The sequence below is a fragment of the Canis aureus genome, chromosome 9 (assembly GCF_053574225.1).
Source record: "Canis aureus isolate CA01 chromosome 9, VMU_Caureus_v.1.0, whole genome shotgun sequence".
Taxonomy (NCBI): domain Eukaryota; kingdom Metazoa; phylum Chordata; class Mammalia; order Carnivora; family Canidae; genus Canis; species Canis aureus.
Window position 1 is genome coordinate 73,664,440 of NC_135619.1, and position 18,346 is coordinate 73,682,785.

The following is an 18,346-nucleotide window of genomic DNA, read 5'->3' on the forward strand; positions in this document are numbered from 1 at the left end:
GCCCTGATAAAACTCATTATTTAAAAAAAAAAAAAAAAAAAAAAAAAAAAAAAAAAGCACACTTTGGATCCCCTGCCGGATCTCTTAATCGGGTGTTAAGGCAGGATCCTCAGGTGGTTCTAATGCACATGACCTCGAGAACTTCTGGATAGTGTGACGCCAGGCTGAGGGGCGCTGAACTCCCGGGCCCCCGCCTCGGGACCCTGGGGAGCTCCCCGAGCGGTGCTACCTGAAAGCTGGATACATCTGCGACCGGAGAGAGGGAAAGGAAGCCCACTGGGTCTTTGGCGCGGAGGCGAGGGGCGGGGCCAACGAGGCCCCGCCCACTGGCGTGCTCTTGCAGGTGCGGTCGCCTTCCGAGGTGTCTTGGCCTGCGGGGCACTCGTAGTCCCCACCCCCCTTTCCCAGGTGACGCACATTTGAGTCGCCGTCGCGCGGGTGCGCGGGTTCGAGCCTCCGTGTCGGCTGCCATGGCGGATGCGGAGCCGGAGGCTGAGGATGGCAGCGAGGAAGGCGGCGGCGGCCGGGCGCCCCCCGGCCAGAGCGGCAGCTCGGCGCGCGTGGCCCCGCTGGGCCCCGAGCAGCTGCGGCGGGTCCTGGAGCAGGTGACGAAGGCGCAGCCGCCCGCCGGGCCGCCGCCGCCCCCCTTCGTGCTGCAGGACGCGGCGCGGCGGCTGCGGGACGCGGCGCAGCAGGCCGCCTTGCAGCGGGGCCCCAGCGCCGAGCCCCCGCGCCCGCCGCGCCTGCTGCCTCCCCAGGTGAGGCACCGGGAGGGACGTGGGGAAACTGAGGCCCCGAGGGCGCCGGGGCCTCGCGGCGGGCGGACGGGGCCCGAGTCCCCGCGGCCCCCCTTCGGCCTCGGAGCTGCCGGCGGGAGAGCCGGCGTCCGCCCCCGCCTGTCACCGCGCCTGCGTTTGCAGCTCCCGCAGCGGCCTCGTCCAGCCGGCCGGGCCCCCGCCTGGGACGCCCTCCCGCCTTCCCGGCGCCGCTCGGGGCCTTCGTCATTCGTCCCGCGTTTGCTGAGCACTCAGCTGTGTTCCAAGCACTGCCCTAGGTGCAGCAGGGGCCGCCGAACAGTCAGTGAAGGACCCGAGGGAGGTTCTGGGAATGACAAGGCGGCTGCTTTAGAGTGAGTAGGCCTTAGGCCCGACGCTGGACCCGAGGCCTGAATGCATTAGAAGGAACCAAGCTGCAGAGCTTTTCCGGTGGAAGCTGCCAACGCAGAGACGTGGGACGCAATTAAGCACGTTACCCTGGTTCCCTGCAGGATGTACCAGCCTGGGTGGTGGTACCTGGGCGTGACACCGCGGTGCCCAGCACAGTGCCTGACATACACTTAAGGAAACACGTGAAAGAAAGCACTCAGCATACCACAAAACCTCATTTCTCACTGTTATTATTTCGCGGGTCACACAGCTGTGGGCTACTAGGGAAGCTGGGACTAGAGCACGGCCTTCCAAGCCCCGAGGGTCTGGCGTAGCTCCTGAAGCCAGAGGTCCTTCACATCATCTGTAAATCCACACCCCCTTTCATAGCTGGGCTTGCAAATGGCACTGGCGCTTCTCATCCCAAAGTTCCTGGAGACGTGCTTCTTCCACTAGAAGAAATAGATGGAGAATAGAATCAACAGTGATAGTTGTTGTTATTAACAGTCTTCATTGGTTTTTATTTTTTATTTTATTTTATTTATTTATTTATTTATTTATTTATTTATTTGTTTGTTTGTTTATTTATTTTTTCACTGAGTGATTTTGGCTGCTTAGAGTTGTATCCAGTTAGTGATCAAGACTGGGGAAGTGTCTTGCTAAAGTTTGAGAAGATAGCTATGATTCTGCCCAAACCACTTAGAGAGGTGTGAGCTTAAGTAACCCAACCTCTTTGGGCTTTGGCCCTGTATTTGCAGGAGGGATGGCTCATTGGATGAGCCTTCTAGCTCACACGCTGCTGAGAGAAACCCATGTCTCCTGCATAGGCAGTGCACAGCAAGTATGGAGGGTGATGGTGGCTGCTATTTGCAGAGCCTCTACTCCATGCCTGCCACTGCGCCAGGCCGCTTCTCAGGCACACAAATATGTTTGTATCCCCATTTTAGAGATGAGAAATAAGCTCAGAGAGGTCGAGTGACTTTGCCCAGGGGTCCCCAGGTATGGCTGTACTTCAACACCTGTTGAATGTGACCCCAGCTTTTTGAGTTTGGTATGGCAACTTAAAGAGTCCGAAAATGGCATTTTCCATAAAATGCAAGCACACTTAATCAGGATGAAGCGGCATGCTTGTATTCTGCAGCTAATCTAATTGGGATGACATAAATTCTATCTGCCTTCACAGTAGTCTTGCTGTCTAGTGAGCTGATACCCTTTGAGGCCCATGGAGGCTGCACAAACAAACCAGATGTGTACTTAGCACCTAAGGAGGTTATGATCTAACCAATGAGGTAAAACATGACTTAGGTAACTTTTAATCAAGGTCAGAAAGCTACAGATAACTCAGTGCACTTTGTCGAAGGGTGAGTCCCAGTTGAAAATATGGAAGAGGACAGGCAGGGGTGGGGTGGGTTGGGGTGGAATGTGCATTTGGAAAACCCAGGCCAGGCCATGTGATTCTCTGTGGAGGGTGGTGTGGATCAGAAGGCACAGACCAAGTGGACCCACTCATGTGGGTCAGATTTTGGCTCACATTCCTCCCCACCCTCCTGTTCCTGTACCTTAGAAACATTTTCAGTTTCTTCCAACAGGCCTCACCCTTTTTCATGCGCCTGTGCATTCACACATTTTCCCTTACACCTAGACTACCTTTCCACCTGGCCAAAATTCTCTTCTGCCTTAATAGATCACCTCTCAGGGCACCTGGGTGGCTCAGCAGTTGGGAGTCTGCCTTTAGCTCAGGTAGTGATCCCAAGGCCCTCGGGTCGAGTCCCGCATCGGGCTCCCTGTGGGGAGCCTGGTTCTCCCTCTGTGTGTGTCTCTGCCCCTCATGAGTAAATAAATAAAAGCTTTTTTTTAAAAAAAAGTAGGTCACCTGTCGTGGGAAGCCAGTCCTTCCCCACCCCACCCGCAAGGGTGCCTCTTACTGTACCTGTTGCACCATGGTGTCATTGTTTCCTTAGGGAGCCCATTGTCTGCCTTCCGAATCGTCAGTGGAGCTTTTGAAAGTACAAATTGTGGGGCAGGAGATCCTGATTCAGCAGGTCTGTAGGCATGGCAGGGGAAGCTACCCACCTCAAGGGTGAGGCTAGGACTTGGCTTATTTTTTTGTAGTTTTTTTTTCTTAATTGAAGTATAGTTGACATACAATGTTAGTTTCAGATGTACAACAGTGATTCCATGGGTTTGTACATTATTCAGTGCTTATCACAAGTGTAGTCACTGTCACCATACAATGTGGTTACAATATTACCAACTATATTTCCTATGTCGTACCTTTCACCTCCATGACTTTATAACTGGAAGTGTGTACCTCTTAATCCCCTTCACCTATGTCACCCATCTCCTCGCCCACATTGGCTTATTTGTAAGTATTGGCACACAGATACTTAGTAAAAGTTTGCTAAGTGGAATAAATATATAACAAAGTATCAAGTACAACACCCACATGCTAAACTAGTCTGGAGCAGATGTTTTGCCAGTGAGGTACTCCTAACATAATAGAATAATAGAATTTGGGGTGTGTGTGTGTATTGGTATTATCTGGTAATATCCCAAGAGGTTAGACCTAAATGACTGGTAGTAATGTGAAACAAGTATGATTATTAAGAGATCATTGTCATCCAATTCACAAGTACCCCAGGATTGGTCCTCATGAGCTTCTGGCACCAGCTTTTTACACAGCCTCATAAACTGGTATATTGAATTGTCTCTGTTCTTTGTGGTAGATGCATAACATGGAGACAGAAGTTTCATTCTGCCCTGCATGACATTTTTATTTTTATTGAGCCTCCACATAGTATATAGGGTTGAGTCCAAAGAGGGCCCATTGGAGGTCCCAAATCGGTGGTCCTGATCAATCAGGGGGGAATTTTGCCCTAGAGAGGTGTTTGGCAGTGTCTGGAGATGTTTTTGTCACAAGTTGGGGAGTGCTACTGGCATCTAGTGGATAGAGGCAGAGATACTGTCAACATCCTACAGTGTACAGGACGGCCACCATAACAAAGAATTAATGGTCTGAAATATCAGTTGTGCCAAGGTTGGGAAAACTTGTTTTGGATGATGAGGTTTGTCTCTCTTTTCCTGCACAAATGTTCTGATTATTTCTGTACTTCGAGGCTATGAGCCTTGTCCATTTTGCTGTCTCTCCCCTGAGCTGTGACCATTACATCCCTAAAACTTAAATCATTGTCTCTGACACATGGTCACTGCTCAATAATTATTTGTGGAACATTGTTGATGGCAACCCCCCACCCCACTCTTGGTGGATGTTCACTGTTGCAGACTGTGCTGTCTTGAACCTCTAAGACCTACATGTCTTTACCTATGTTTCTTATGGAATCCAAGAAGCAGAGTTGCTGTGTCTAAAAGCATGTGCATTTAAAACAATTTTTTAAAAGATTTATTTATTTTAGAAAGAGTGCACGCAAGCAGGAGGAGGGGCAGAAGGAGAGAGAATCTGAAGCAGTCTCCCCACTGAGCGGGGAGCCCATTGTGGGGCTCAATTCCATGATCCTGAGATCATGACCTGAGCCGAAACCCACTGTCAGATGCTCAACCAACTGAGCCACCCAGGCACCCCTGAAATTTTATTAGATGTTAAAAAGTTGTCAAACACCCCCTCCTAGGTATGTGCCCTGGAGAAACTCACACACGTGTACACTCACATCTATGAAGCTTCTGAGCATACCAGAGCACAAGGCTATAGACACTTGTCCATCAATAGGAAAGTGTTTTCATACTGCAGAGTAAATGAGAACTACACACCTCCACATGGATGAATTTCACAAGCCAGATAGGGAGTAAAAAACCTGAAAAAAACCCCACCAAATGCAGGAGATGATTTTCACTTACATGAAGTTTAAAAGTAAGTCAAAACTGAACTGCCTAGTTTTAGGGGATATCTACATATGTAATATATAAAATGCATGAGAGGGGCACCTGGAGGGCTTAGCGGGTTAAGAGTCTGACTCTTGATTTTGGCTCAGTTCATGATCTCAGGGTCATGGAATCAAGCCCGGCATCAGGCTCCGTGCTCAGTGGGGAGTCTGCTTGAGAGTCTCCCTCTCCCTCTGCCCCTCTCCACTACGCATACTGTCCTCCATCCCCCCTCTCAAGTAAGTCTTATAAAAAGTGCATAAGAAGGACAAACTTACAGGATGGGGTAAAGATGCCAGCATGCAGATTGGAAGAATAGCAAAGTTGTATCTATAAGGGTAATGTTGTATACCTTAAGGCAGGTGGTAGGGACCTATGTTACATTGCTCTTTATGGCCTTTTTTGTTCCTCGAATTTCATTAAAAACTTTTCAATAAAATGAGCCTATGTACTGAATTGAGTCAAATTTAGAGTAGTAGGAATTCCAAGTAAATATGAATGTAAAACTGTAAAGAAGGGTATTTCTTATTGGGCCATGAAGTCAATTTAGTGGAGTATGACTAGTATTTTTTTAATAATATAGAATAGACACTATCAGAAGACATTTATGTCTTAGAAATGGTAAGTAGTTAAAAAAAATGGTAAGTAGTTTTGTGAACTTTCATTTATGTATGCACATGTTTCTGCACAGGCACATATGGATGTGATGTAAAATATATCACTGGTCTGGTCAGAAAGCTTGAGAAACGCCACTGTAAATAGTGCGGTTACATTAAATAGATTTTTATAGGCAAGATGTATTTTAAAACTTAAAAAAATGTCAGTAATACACTTAAGATGAGAACAAAATTGTAGAAATGTTGATAAGCATAATGCTTTTCTCTTTCTGTCTTTAAGCAACTGGAAGCCATTTGTGTTAAAGTAACGTCTGGAGAAATGAAAGGTCAGGAGAGGCCAACGCCCCCACTGGCCACCATCCAGCCCAAGCCAGCCAGCCTGAGCCAGCTGCCCGTGAGGCATTCCAGGGTGCTGGGGCTTAGGGTGCAACCCGTCTTGAACACCGGGCCACAGCCGCGCTTCCCAGGTAACTTACCTCCCGTTCAGGTGTTCATACAGAGGCCACTGCCCACCCTCCAGCCAGTGGCTCCGAACGGACAGGGTGCCGCGCTGGCCCCTTTCTCAGCTTCTGACCCGCCGGCAGCAACATCTGTGTCATCCAGCTCTGCGAATTCATTTATTTCGCACACGAAACACACTGAGAAACTAAAAAAATCTTTAAAAGTGAAAACACGTTCCGGACGGATATCTCGACCTCCCAAGTATAAAGCTAAAGATTATAAATTCATAAAAACAGAGGATTTGGCTGACGGTCACTTGTCAGATTCTGACGATTATTCAGAACTGAGTGTGGAAGAGGATGAAGAACAGAGGGGAAAGCAGGCGCTCTTTGACTTGTCCAGCTGCTCCCTGAGGCCCAAGACTTTTAAGTGTCCAACGTGTGAAAAATCCTACATTGGAAAGGGGGGCCTGGCCCGGCACCTCAAACTTAACCCAGGCCACGGCCAGCTGGAGTCCGAGGTGTCGCCGAGTGAGAAAGCCAACGGGAGCAGGAGTGCCAGCCGGACCTCGCCGCAGCTGCCCACGCCAGCTCTGCTGAGTGAGGAAGCGGCCCCGTCGGCCGGCGCCGGCCTGCAGGTAACGTGTGGGTCTGCTGGCTGTGTCCTTTCTGCCCCTCCTGACGTCAGCCTCTGTGGTAGCTGATGGCGGTTCAGGTGAGGCTCGGCGGAACGGCGATCCGAGCTGCGCATCTGACATTTCCCTGCTGTCGTCCACGCCGCCGCCGCACGAGCGAGGGGATGCGTGTCCCTGTGTGGCGTGTGCAGCGGGGTTTGCTGAGCGTGTTCCGTGGGAACATAGCCCCTGATGCTTTAGATCTGGTCGGTAAACCTGATCTCCGAGCCCTCCTGGCTGATGCTGACCTAACAGCAGGCCTTGGGAGAGGTCTGGGTTGGCAGAGCCCACGGGCGCGCTTCCTGGAGTGTGGCAGGGACCCGCGCTGGCATTTCGTCCCTTCAGAGACTCACAGTCAGACCAGGCCGGTGGACGTCAGCCTGGCCGCGTCACTGCGTCAGAGTGTGTCGACAGCAGGTTTATACATTCCTAAACGTGTGGCGTGTGTGTGTGTGTGTGTGTGCGCGCGCGCCGTGGGCGAGAGGTCGGTTATTTCCCAAATGCAGACGAGACGGAGCACTTCGCTCCCACCAACGGCGGGCCTCGTCGGTCACCCTCACCCGCTTCGCCTCAAGCTCCTCCTTCCTTTTCCTCCGGCTTGTGGGGGCTGTCACCTCTCTCCGTGCCTGTGGCTAGGCAATGACATTTGTAATTGCGGTTTCTGAAATGTTAGAGAAATCAGCGCTGGAATCGGCGTGGCTACTCGCTGGGAGTTTGTGATGTTAGCGACTGGGGTGCTGTTGAAGCCGAGCGCCTCTGCCCTGGCCGCCCCCCCGCCCCAGGGCGGCTTCTGAAGGGGCCTGGGGCTGGCGCCGCTTGGGCGTCCTTGTTGGGGTCCAGTGCAGGACCAAGGGCAGCCCCGGGTGAGGGTTCCAGGGTACTGCCTCCCCATGTGGCATTAGCTTCCGTGCTAATAACACCACCACAGTACCGTTTATTGCATGGCCCTTGTGGACGGGAGCCTTGTACACCTTCTAGAACTCGGCCAGGCGGGAATTAGATTTAGCTCTTCTGATTTCACAGCCCACAGCTGAGGCTGCCTTGTTGCGGGAGGCTCTGCACCTCTCATGGCTGGTAAAGCTCCAACTTTTGAGAAACCTCTCTACTTGAATTGAGGGAGGACTAGGGCGACATGTAGTTTATCATCCAAAGCAGGACATTCTGAGAGTGAAAGGGGCACTGTTAGTAATCCCAGGGACAGCAGCTGTGCTGGTCTCAGGACGACCAGGCTAGCTGGCACTTCTACTTCCTCCAATAATGAAATCCTAGGGGTGCCAGGGTGGCTTAGTCGGTTCAGTGTCTGACTCTTGGTTTGTGCTCAGGTCATGATCTCGTGTCATGGGATCGAGCCCTGATTCAGGCTCTGCTTTCAGTGGGGAGTCTGCTTGAGATTCTCTCCTCTGCTCCTCCCCCCGCTCTCTCTCTCTCTCTCAAATAAATAAACAAAATCTTTTTCTTTTTAATTTTTATTTATTTATGATAGTCACACAGAGAGAGAGAGAGAGAGAGAGGCAGAGACATAGGCAGAGGGAGAAGCAGGCTCCATGCACCGGGAGCCTGATGTGGGATTCGATTCCGGGTCTCCAGGATCGCGCCCTGGGCCAAAGGCAGGCGCCAAACCGCTGCGCCACCCAGGGATCCCAACAAAATCTTTTTAAAACATGATGAAATCCGGGGATCCTTGGGTGGCTCAGGGGTCTGGCACCTGCCTTTGGCCCAGGGCGTGATCCTGGGGTCCCGGGATCGAGTCCCACATCAAGCTCCCAGCATGGAGCTTGCTTCTTCCTCTGCCTGTGTCTCTGCCTCTCTTTCTCTCTGATATACATAAATAAAATATTTTTTTAAATGAAATCCTACACCACAGCAGAAGCAACTTGTATACTTGACTTCCCGAATACAGGCACCTGCCTTGGGTGTCCTAGCTGCCCAGATGGCAGCCACCTTGAGAGGTGCCTCCAGCTGCTGGGGTGCAGAGGGATGTGCAGGCCTGTGTCTCCCTGTCCTTTTCTGGGAGCCAACTCCTGGCACCTGAAGCCATAGGCAGACCTGGCATTTCTCCTGCGGTAATGAAGATGTAGAGGGAGAGCTCCATACGAGTTAAGAGGACGTACTTGGTGCTCGCTGCCACGTGAAGTGTATTCCTTCCATCCATCCTGGGAGATGAGGTGGATTACTCCTGTGTTCAGAGGGGGAGCGGGTATGGAATGAGGAAGTAGCTAGACAGCATCAGACCCAGGACTCTTCAGAAACTGTGCAAATCCATAAAGATGAAGATAGATTCACAGCTCCTGGGGGCAGGGAAGAATGAATGATGCCAACGGGTACAGGGGTTCTTTTGCGGGGGCGGGGGGCGGGGGACAAACATGTTTTGGGATTAGTGGTGATGGTTACACGTCATACATTTTCAGTGTATGAAAAATGTACTGAACTGTATCTTTTCAAAGTATGAATTTTATGGTTTGAAGTATATCCAATAGGAAATGATTTTTTAAAGTCATTTAAAATGGTTAAATTATGAATGCCCAAATTTCAGTTTAATTTGTAAGCTGACAGTCATGTCAGATAAGTTCCTTGTTTCATTTCGGGCAATACCCAGGGTTACCAGCTAACTAATACTCACCAGGTGTTCGTATTAGCAAAGGGGAACTTTGTTGGGAAAGTTGAAGATGCGTTGATCATAGTTAATGTGTCTTGATAATACAAAGGAGAAATAATTTAGCAAGTTCCTTGCTTTCGACTTGACATTTTTTTGCTGTCAGGTTGTCACGATGGTGTATAAAATGTTGTTTTATTTTTGTTTTGGGTGTGCAACGCTATCTAGAATAGCCAGTCTATAGAAGTTGAAGAGGCCTTGGTATCTGAACCAGAAAATGGAAGTTATTCAGCACTTTTGGGACCAGAGGGACACCCAGGCCCTAGAAGAAGTGACTGCTCCACAGCTCCTGCAGAGGCCAACACAGCTGTCCTTGGGCGGAGCAGCGAGGCTCACCTGCCTGAGGATGCCCGTGCGGCAGGCGTGCAGAGCACTTCGAGGGCCAGAGCCAGGCTCAAGGAGGTGCGTGGCTCCTAGACCCCATTCTTGAAACCTGTGTCTTCGGCATGGTGTGTGGCAACACACTATTAGGTTTCTGAATTAAATGTCAAATACCCAGATCAACTGAAGAGTTCACCTGAAATGTAATTGGATGAAGTGTGTAATGAATGCAGGGATAGCATTACCTGAAGTAATTCCCAGGTTTCCCTATTTGACATGATAAGAGGGCTTCAGGTATATCAAGAGCTGCTTGCCTTTTTCAGTTTTGTGATGATTATAACCCATGTTTTCATAGAAGCAGTTTAGCAAACAACAGAAATGGTTTCTATTTTTCTGTAAAAAGATTTAAGGCATAAAAACATGTTTCAGGCTTTGAACCCTGGAATCTCCAGCCCTTTGAGAGTAGGCTTAGTGAATTGAATCGGATTTAGGAAAGTGGAACCCTAAATTCATCCAGACTGTCTCTGGCTGGGATGTGTTAAGCTGCCGCATAATGGCCAGGTGAGTATCGTAAAGAAGTGAACGGTAGCAGAGTGCAAAGTAGTGAGTTAGTGAGACAGCTGGTCTCGGGTGCCCATAGGGAACCAGGGCCTCCAGCTCACCCGCAGGGGGAAATGAGAGGTTTTCAGACAGGAAGCGGGTTTCCTAGAAGACTTGATGAGCTTTCATGTGCCAGTGGGAAATTTAAACCCTGGTGAATTCGCTTTTCTCTCATTGGGCTTGTTAATTAATCCCAGATGATTAATTTTTAGAAGTAGGAGGTAAGGTCGTCCTTGACTCGATTCATTAACATTTATGATACCACCATCACCTGAGTGCTGTGTGCATGGCAACACGTAACAGCCACCTCGGTGCCAAGTTCCAGGTTTACTTCATTCCATTGAGTCCGTGACCATCTGCCCTCTGCTGACACCTGTGTACTGCCGGTACGCCCTATCACATCTCTCCTGATCCCCGGATCTCTGATTTCAGACATCCTCACCCGGGTGTCCCGTAAACCACTCCAGCTTCACTTCTCAGCAGAGCCCACAGAGTCCGCAAGTCGGCTTCCTGTCCCACCGCTAACTTGTCCAGGATCTGCCTGGGCGCCAGCTGGGAACCCACAGTCATTCCTGACACCCCTTCCGTGACTCCTCCTCCTGTCCAGAGGAGCATGCCCTCCCCGCATCTCTGTCTCCCCACCAACCTCACCGAGCCATCCCTGCTTTCACCTGGGTCCTCCTCCCACTTGTCCTTTGGCGGTGGTCTCCAGACTGCAGGCTGCCTAGACTTGTTTGCTTTATCATCTCTGGTACTACTTAGTGTCTCCGGAGAGTAGGGAACACATATCCTTATCCAGGGCCTGGTACCCACTACATGTTCAGTGCTGCCGTAGGGGAGTCAGACTTTGAATCCAGAGTCGTAGGTGTCATTCATGGATAAACAAGTGAGCTATTTAATAAACGGAATGGTTATGGTTGAGAGTTGCTTAATCACTGAGATTTGGGGGAACTTTATGTCTTTTACGTTCTTTGTTGTATCAACTTGTTGGCTCCTGGGAGATTCTCTTGGGCTTTCAAAGTCATCCAGTGCTCTCTCCTGTAGTTTCTCCGTGGGTGTGACCGGGACGCACTAGTGGAATTGGCCTTGCCTCCACTGGCCCAAGTCGTGACCGTGTACGAGTTCCTTCTGATGAAGGTGAGTTGCTTTAGTGAGTCTAAATGATGGAGGGGTGAGTTGCAGTTATTTAGAAAGACATCTTTCACATTTTAGAAACAGCCGGGCCACTTGGAATCATTTCACTCCCCCAGGACAGAGCTGAAGTGAGCCTACTGGCCCCAGCCAGATGCCTGGTGTAGGGCTCCTGCCTGCATGGCCAGGTCTTTCAGGCAGGCTGTTCAAGGACCCCCTTGCCTGTTTTTAACTTTGTGTGGGAGGCAAGAAAGTGGTGGCAGCAAACCATGGCCAGCCCATGGCCCTCATCACCTCTCTCCCTGGCATCTCCCTGCCCTTGCCGGCCTGCTCCACAAGGCTCTGCTCTCTGGTGAGCCTGCTCTGACAATGCAGGAGGTGCCAGCAGAGCTACCCAAAGGAGTAAGCTGCCCTGGCACCCCTCCGGCCTGTAGGCCCGTCCCCAGAACTTTTCTATTCCCTTCCTCTCCCCCAGCCACCCCTTATTTTATTTTATTTTATTTTATTTTATTTTATTTTATTTTATTTTACTTTATTTTATTTATTTTATTTTAGATTTTATTTATTTATGAGAGAGAAAGAAAGAGAGAGAGGCAGAGACACAGGCAGAGGGAGAAACAGGCTCCATGCAGGGAGCCCGAGGTGGGACTGGATCCCGGGACTCCAGGATCACGCCCTGGGCTGAAGGCGGTGCTAAACCGCTGAGCCACCCAGGGATCCCCCCCAGCCACCCCTTCTCTGGAGCTCTGGCCCACAGTCCTCTGTTGGATGTCATCCTGGAGATGATTTGCTCTCTGGTCCATCCTGGTGTTGCCACTGAGCACAGTGGGCACACACAGGCTCTTACTGGGGAGTGGAGGAGATGATGGCCGCTGAGGGGCTTATATCCTTCCCTCCTTGAAGCTTCTTTCTGTATTTTCCATTTCATTGCCTCTGGTTTATTAAAAAAAAATTTTTTTTTATTATTTATTCATGAGGGACACAGAGAGTCATTGCCTCCGGTTTAAACATTTGTCATCTTTATCTTCATGAAGGTTGAAACAAGTCATCTAGCAAAGCCTTTGTTCCCAGCTGTGTATAAGGAATTTGAAGAGTTGCATAAAATGGTTAAGAAAATGTGTCAAGATTACCTCAGTGGTTCTGGCCTATGTTCCCAGGAGCCTCTGGAAATAAGCAACAATAAGGTAACAGTCTCACATGGGGAAAAGTTTTGCTTTTAGATTTGTTGAAGGAAGGCTATCCATTTAAAGAGAAGAATGTTTTTATTTTTATTTATTCACTTTTTAAAGTCATCTCTACACCCAGTATGGGGCTCAAACTCATGACCCTGAGATCAGGAGTCGTATGCTCCACCTACCGAGCCAGCCAGGCACCCCAGATGAGTATGTTTTTAGTGATGACACCTTCATAGTCAAGTGCTTTTCTGCTCTTTTCCCATCAAGTAACATTTAAAAAATTATAACAGCAAATGGTGTTTGTTGGGAAGCCTTAGGAATGCAGAGAGGCCACAGCAACACCCAAAAACACCGTAGTCTCTCACTGCTGACCTCAGGGAACAGCACGGTTGGTAGGGGTGTGTGGTGTCCACCCACCGTGGGCTGGGAAGGGTGACCAGGGGTCACAGACACTGTCGGTGGTGGTTGTGACAGGATTCTTGTTTCACTGTCACGGTCATCATCAAGTTGCCTCTGGCTATATTGGGTTCTGGGTAAAAAATATGTTTTGAACTGATGGTTTGAACTGATGTGGTTTTATGTGTTTGGATAAAACCCTTTGCTGGGTGTAGCCTGCCCCGTGTGGTCTCATTATTCAGGGATCCCCCCACCCCCGGGCAGGCCTCAGCTTTGCCTTGAAATGGGGCGCTGAGTGATCCATGGCTTCGAGTAATTCCTGGTTATTCAAAAACATACTCTTGCAACTCTAGCCGGTGCACGGGGCTGCACGAGCACCTGGCTCCGGGCTCCCAGACAGACCAGGCTGGGCCACTCACTGCTGACAAAACCCACAGGCAGAGAGGCGAGTGGGGCACACAAGAAAGGAGCTTATTTCAGCGAGGCCGACACAGGAAGGAGAGCGGACGAGCGTCTCAAAGACCGTCTCCAAAATGCTTGAAGGAGTTGTAGGTGGACGTCAGGAGAACGTGGGACAGAGGTGGGTGGGCGCAGGTGGGCAGCGAAGGGTCCTTTACTATGTGGGGGTCAGTCACGAGGGGTCGTGCTGGCTCAGGGCATCCTTGTTGCTTGAGGGGTAGTCTCGATTCCCCTCATGGGATCCTGTGCCCTCAGAGTCTTCTCCCTAAACCAAGAGACAGCCGGAAAGAAGAACCCAGCAAGTTTGAGGTCAAAGTAGAGCAGCCACTGTCCTCTTTCACAACCATAAGGAATAGTCTGGCCATCTTGCCTTTCACTGCTGTCTAAGGGTTCACGGACCTGGTGACGGGTCTGCCTACCTGTCCTAACATTGGCGTCACACGGAGTATGTTATTTCTGGAGCAAGCAGTCTCGAACCACACTGGGACACAGTCCGTGGGGCTTCGGACTGTGTCTTTTGTTATTTTGGTCATTAGCGTTATACAAATTCAATATTTAATATTACCTAATAAACTTTTGTATTTTATTTTCTTGAATTACATATTATAAAAATGTAATGGGTTTTTTCTAAGCCTCGTACAGATGCTGTAGTGAGCAGGAATCACTGACATGTTTTTTTGTTTATTTTTTATTTTTAAAAAGATTTTGTTTGTTTGAGAGAGTGGGTGCACAGAAGCAGGGAGAGTGGCAGGGGGAGGAGGAGAGGGAGAAGCAGACTCCCCACTGAGTAGGGAGCCTAGTGCGGGGCTCGATCCCAGGATGCTGAAATCATTCATCCGAAGGCAGACACTTCACTGACTGACACACCCAGGTGCCCCTGTTTTTTTTTTTTAATATTTATTTATTTTAATAAGAGTGTGCAGGCAGGGAGAAGGACAGAGGGAGAGGAGAGAGAGAATCCCAATAGACTCTGTGCAGCCTGGCGTGGGGCTTGATCCTACGATTCTGAAATCAAGAACTGAGCTGAAATCAGGAGTCAGATGCTCCACTGACTGAACCACCCAGTGCCCAACTTATATGTGTTTTAAACTGTGAGCACAGCAGGTGCGGGTGTCATCCTGTCACAGGGCGGACTGGACACATACACTGCCGTGCACGCCCGTCGGGACCCATCTTTGCAGGCAGTTCAGGCGAACCACAGCCTCCTAGGAGCACAGACCAGGGCTCAGCTTGCAGGGACACAGGCAGGCTGGGAGGTGCTGGACTCTACTTGGACCCTGACCTGCTGCCCTCCTTCCCTCCCCTTCCCTCCTGCCCCACAGTGTTCCTTCCTATGTCCACACATACATAGCGACAGCTGCCACTTGTCACCTTTATCTCATCTTCACCAAATCCCCCCAGGGCAGCTGTGGGCACCGCCCCCCCGCCCCCAGGATCAGGGAGGTTCCCTAGGCCAGGAGCAGAGGAGCTGGGGCCCAGCTTGGTTCGCAGGCTCCCAAACCCTCACCCCTTGTGCTGCCTGGAAAAGGTAGCCCTCGTTCTGGAATGGGCACGATTGTTTTCCTGAAGGTACCGGTGAGCATTCAGAATGGGAGGGATCATGGGCCAGGACCCACTCTGGTGTCTGACACTGAAGAGGTCATAGTGACGTTTTTAAAAAGCTGTTTGGTGTCTGCTTCTATCCTGTGCCGACACAGAACCTTCCGGTCCTGGTAAGGACCCATTCTCTCTTCAGCTGTTCTTCTGAACTTCACGGGTATCTCCGTTTCTGTCAGTGTCGAGGTGGCCTCGTGCCACCCGGCGGGGCCTCCCAGGTCCCCTTGGTCCCGGAGTCCTTGCGTGTGGATGTGCTGCCAGCGCAGCTCCCCCTGTGCGCCCTTCCTCCTCAGGTGGCCGAGTCTCTGGGAATCCTGGAACTCCTGAGGACGCGAGCAGCATGCCGCAGCGGGGGGCCGGGCCGGGCCGAGCCGGAGGACGCCAGCCAGCAGAAGCGGGCAAACGAGGTGGGCGCGGCGAGGGGTGCCGGGTGACTGCGCGCTGCCGAGTGCCCGCGCTCGGACTTCAGCCCACAAGAGAAGTGCGAGCTCGCCCGCTCCTTCCTAGTCCTAGCTGATTGCGTCTCCTCTTCGTAGACTGCAGAGGAGGGACTGGCCTGGGCGAAGAGGACCAGAAGAGAAGCCGCCCCCCGGGACACCCTGGAGCCTTCTGTGGACGGCGGAGGCCTGCAGAAGCCCGCCTCGTGCGCCCCCGCTGCCAGCGAGGGTAACGCGCTCTTCCTGTGTGCGCCCGAGGCCCACAGGCCTGCTCTCCACGCGCGGGTGCTCCTGGGGCCAAACTTAAGAGAACCAGGTTTCTCAAGAGTTTTATCCCAACCTGCCAGTGTTCTCCCCTCCCCGTTCCTTCCCCCTGGGTCTTGAGGTCTGGGAGGCCTTCTCGAATCCCTTAGTGAAACGAAGAGCCACCGCATGCTGGTGAGTGGATCGCTCTCAGGAGGGTCCCAAGGACACGCCACGCCTGTGGCTTGGCTTCCCTGAGACTTGGCTCTAGGTGCCAGCTGAGGTTTCACGTTGGAAACCAGACCCACTCTGGTTTTTATTCTGCTCTAGCCAGAACCTGTCAACCAGACGCGGAACATACGGTGTACTGAGAATCATTATACCACTTTCTAAGACCGCCCCAGAGCCTGCTTGATCCCAAGGCCTCCAGCTTCAGGAGGCCTTCTGTATTTTAGAACTTATTACTGAATGCTGCTGAGGGGGAGGGCACCTTGATTGGGTGGAAGCAGGGAGAACCTGGCACCCGTCCAGTGCATAGCTCCCCTCGCCTGACTGACCCGTGTGGCCTCGTTCAGCTTCCTCCATCCTCGGAAGCTACTGGTCCCAAGGAGCAAGGAGAGTTTAGGTTTCCCTTTGTTTTGCCACAAAATTACCTTGGACCAGCTTGTTTGGGAGTGAGTGCAGTGAACGGGCCCCACGGCAGTACGTGTATGCTGACCTGTGTTTCTGAACCATTTAGGTTGTGCCTCTCAAGGGAGGGGGAGCACCTCTCAGCACTCTGAAGAAAGCCACGCGATGCTGTTTTCTGATAGTGACGGAAGCATGTTACACACGGGCCGGCAGCTTAAAGCGTTTGCTGACTTAGAGGCCAAGAGTGGGTCTGTAGCTCCTGCCCTCTCGTGTCAGAGTATCAGCGGGCCGAGTCTTTATTCTCAGTTAGGAGAGCCCGGGACGCGGACACGGGGACAGGTGGCCGCATTCCCTGAAGACAATGCTCAGGAACAGTCTGTGGCCTGGCACGCCGGGGACAGCCTGGGGAGCCGGCGCCTCTGCAGCCCCTTGCTGCCCCATGGAGCAGTGGAATCCCTGCTGCCTTCGGGGTCCGGAAGCCTTGAGGTGCAGGACTCCCACCAGAAAGGCCAGCGGTCCAGCTCCAGCGATGTCCTGCTCACAGAGGTCGTAGGCCCTCGGCTGGAGAAGGTTCTGTCTGTGAACGTGGTGCCCGCTGACTGTGCCCCCAGGACCGTGCGGGAGCTGGGGCCTCAGCCCGGCCAGGCTGCGTTGCTGTCCACTGGTGGGGATCAGGGAAGCCGTGTAGGGGACTTGGACCACTTCCCCTGCGGGGCCGAGGTACATGCTGACCAGCGAGAACTGGAGAGTGTTGTCGCTGTTGGCGAAGCCATGGCTTTTGAAATTACCAACGGGTGCCACGAGCTGCTGTCTCAGGGACAAGAACAGATATTTCTTCAGACTTCCGACGGGTTGATCTTGTCCCATCCAGGCTCCATAGTGTCTGGGGAGGAGGACATGGTCCTAGTGGCAGGTGCAGAGGGGCCTGCCCTGCACCCGGGCCCCCAGGAAGGGGCTCCTCTAGAAAGCACAGAGGCAGAGGCTGCACAGTGAGGTGCCGTCAGACCGCGGTCCCGGACGTGCGGGTATTTATCCAGAGAAGGTCTATTTGAAGTAATGTATATTTTTCTATGTGAATACTGATACAAATGAATGTCTTATTTATAAAGGATGATGTCTTTCTATCTGACCCTCTCCGTTCTTCTGTGCCTTGCTTGCCTCCATACTGACGGCAGAGCAGCTGCCGGCCTGGGTTCCTCTGAGGCAGCGAGTCCCTAGGGCCTCTGAGCACATTTACAGCCACTGCACTGTTACTTGTCTGCCCTGCTCCCCCCCAGCCGTGTCCCCGGCTCTCCTTGGCGATACACTGCTTTCCCACCATATCCGGGTGTAGTAAATAAATAAGTGATTCAGTCTGAGCAGCACTGGGAGGTAGGACAGGGCCGTTTCCACCTGCACGTGATGGATGTGGGAGTGGGACATACGAGGTCCGCAGCGGGGTACAGCTGAGGACAGAGCCTGAGCCTGTGCCTCACCTGCAAAGCCACCTGTGCATGTCCCTTCTTGGTTGAACGTGCTCCTTGGCTTTGTTACTGGGAGGGACAGGGAAGGTCCTTTGTCCACCCTCAGCATAGCTGTCCTCTTCCCCTACTTGTGGACACTGTCAGGAGAGAGACCCCGAGCAAGCAGGGCTGGGATCACAGCTGCACCCCACCGTAGTGTCGTCCTCCTTCCGGGGCCTACCATGGAGGAGCGGGCTTTATTCTCAGGGGCGCTTTCCTGTCCTCTCCCTTGATCTCATAGCCGGATCCACAGAACAGAAGGCCGGTGTCCTAGGATGCAGTGGCCAGCAGTGAGCCAGGTGCCCACAAAGGCCAGGCTCACAGGGGGTGGGGGATTGGTATGTGCTGTGGTCTCAGGGACACTTCTCAAGAGCCTAGAGTAAGTCCCGTCCTGGGATCCTGGAGTGAGGACAGAGCCTCCTGCCTGAGGATCCGTCATGACCCTCATCAG

General features: G+C 51.8%; 1 protein-coding gene across 1 annotated transcript; it reads left to right on the forward strand.

Moving 5' to 3' along the window:
- The first annotated feature begins 448 nt into the window (after window positions 1-448).
- Window positions 449-17,522, forward strand: ZNF839 (zinc finger protein 839). Its single transcript, XM_077910676.1, has 8 exons — window positions 449-758; window positions 5,919-6,716; window positions 9,574-9,807; window positions 11,371-11,463; window positions 12,492-12,641; window positions 15,377-15,490; window positions 15,620-15,749; window positions 16,503-17,522. The coding sequence occupies exons 1-8, from the start codon at window positions 471-473 to the stop codon at window positions 17,384-17,386; spliced, it is 2,691 nt and encodes an 896-aa protein (XP_077766802.1). The 5' UTR covers window positions 449-470; the 3' UTR covers window positions 17,387-17,522.
- The last annotated feature ends 824 nt before the right edge of the window (window positions 17,523-18,346 follow it).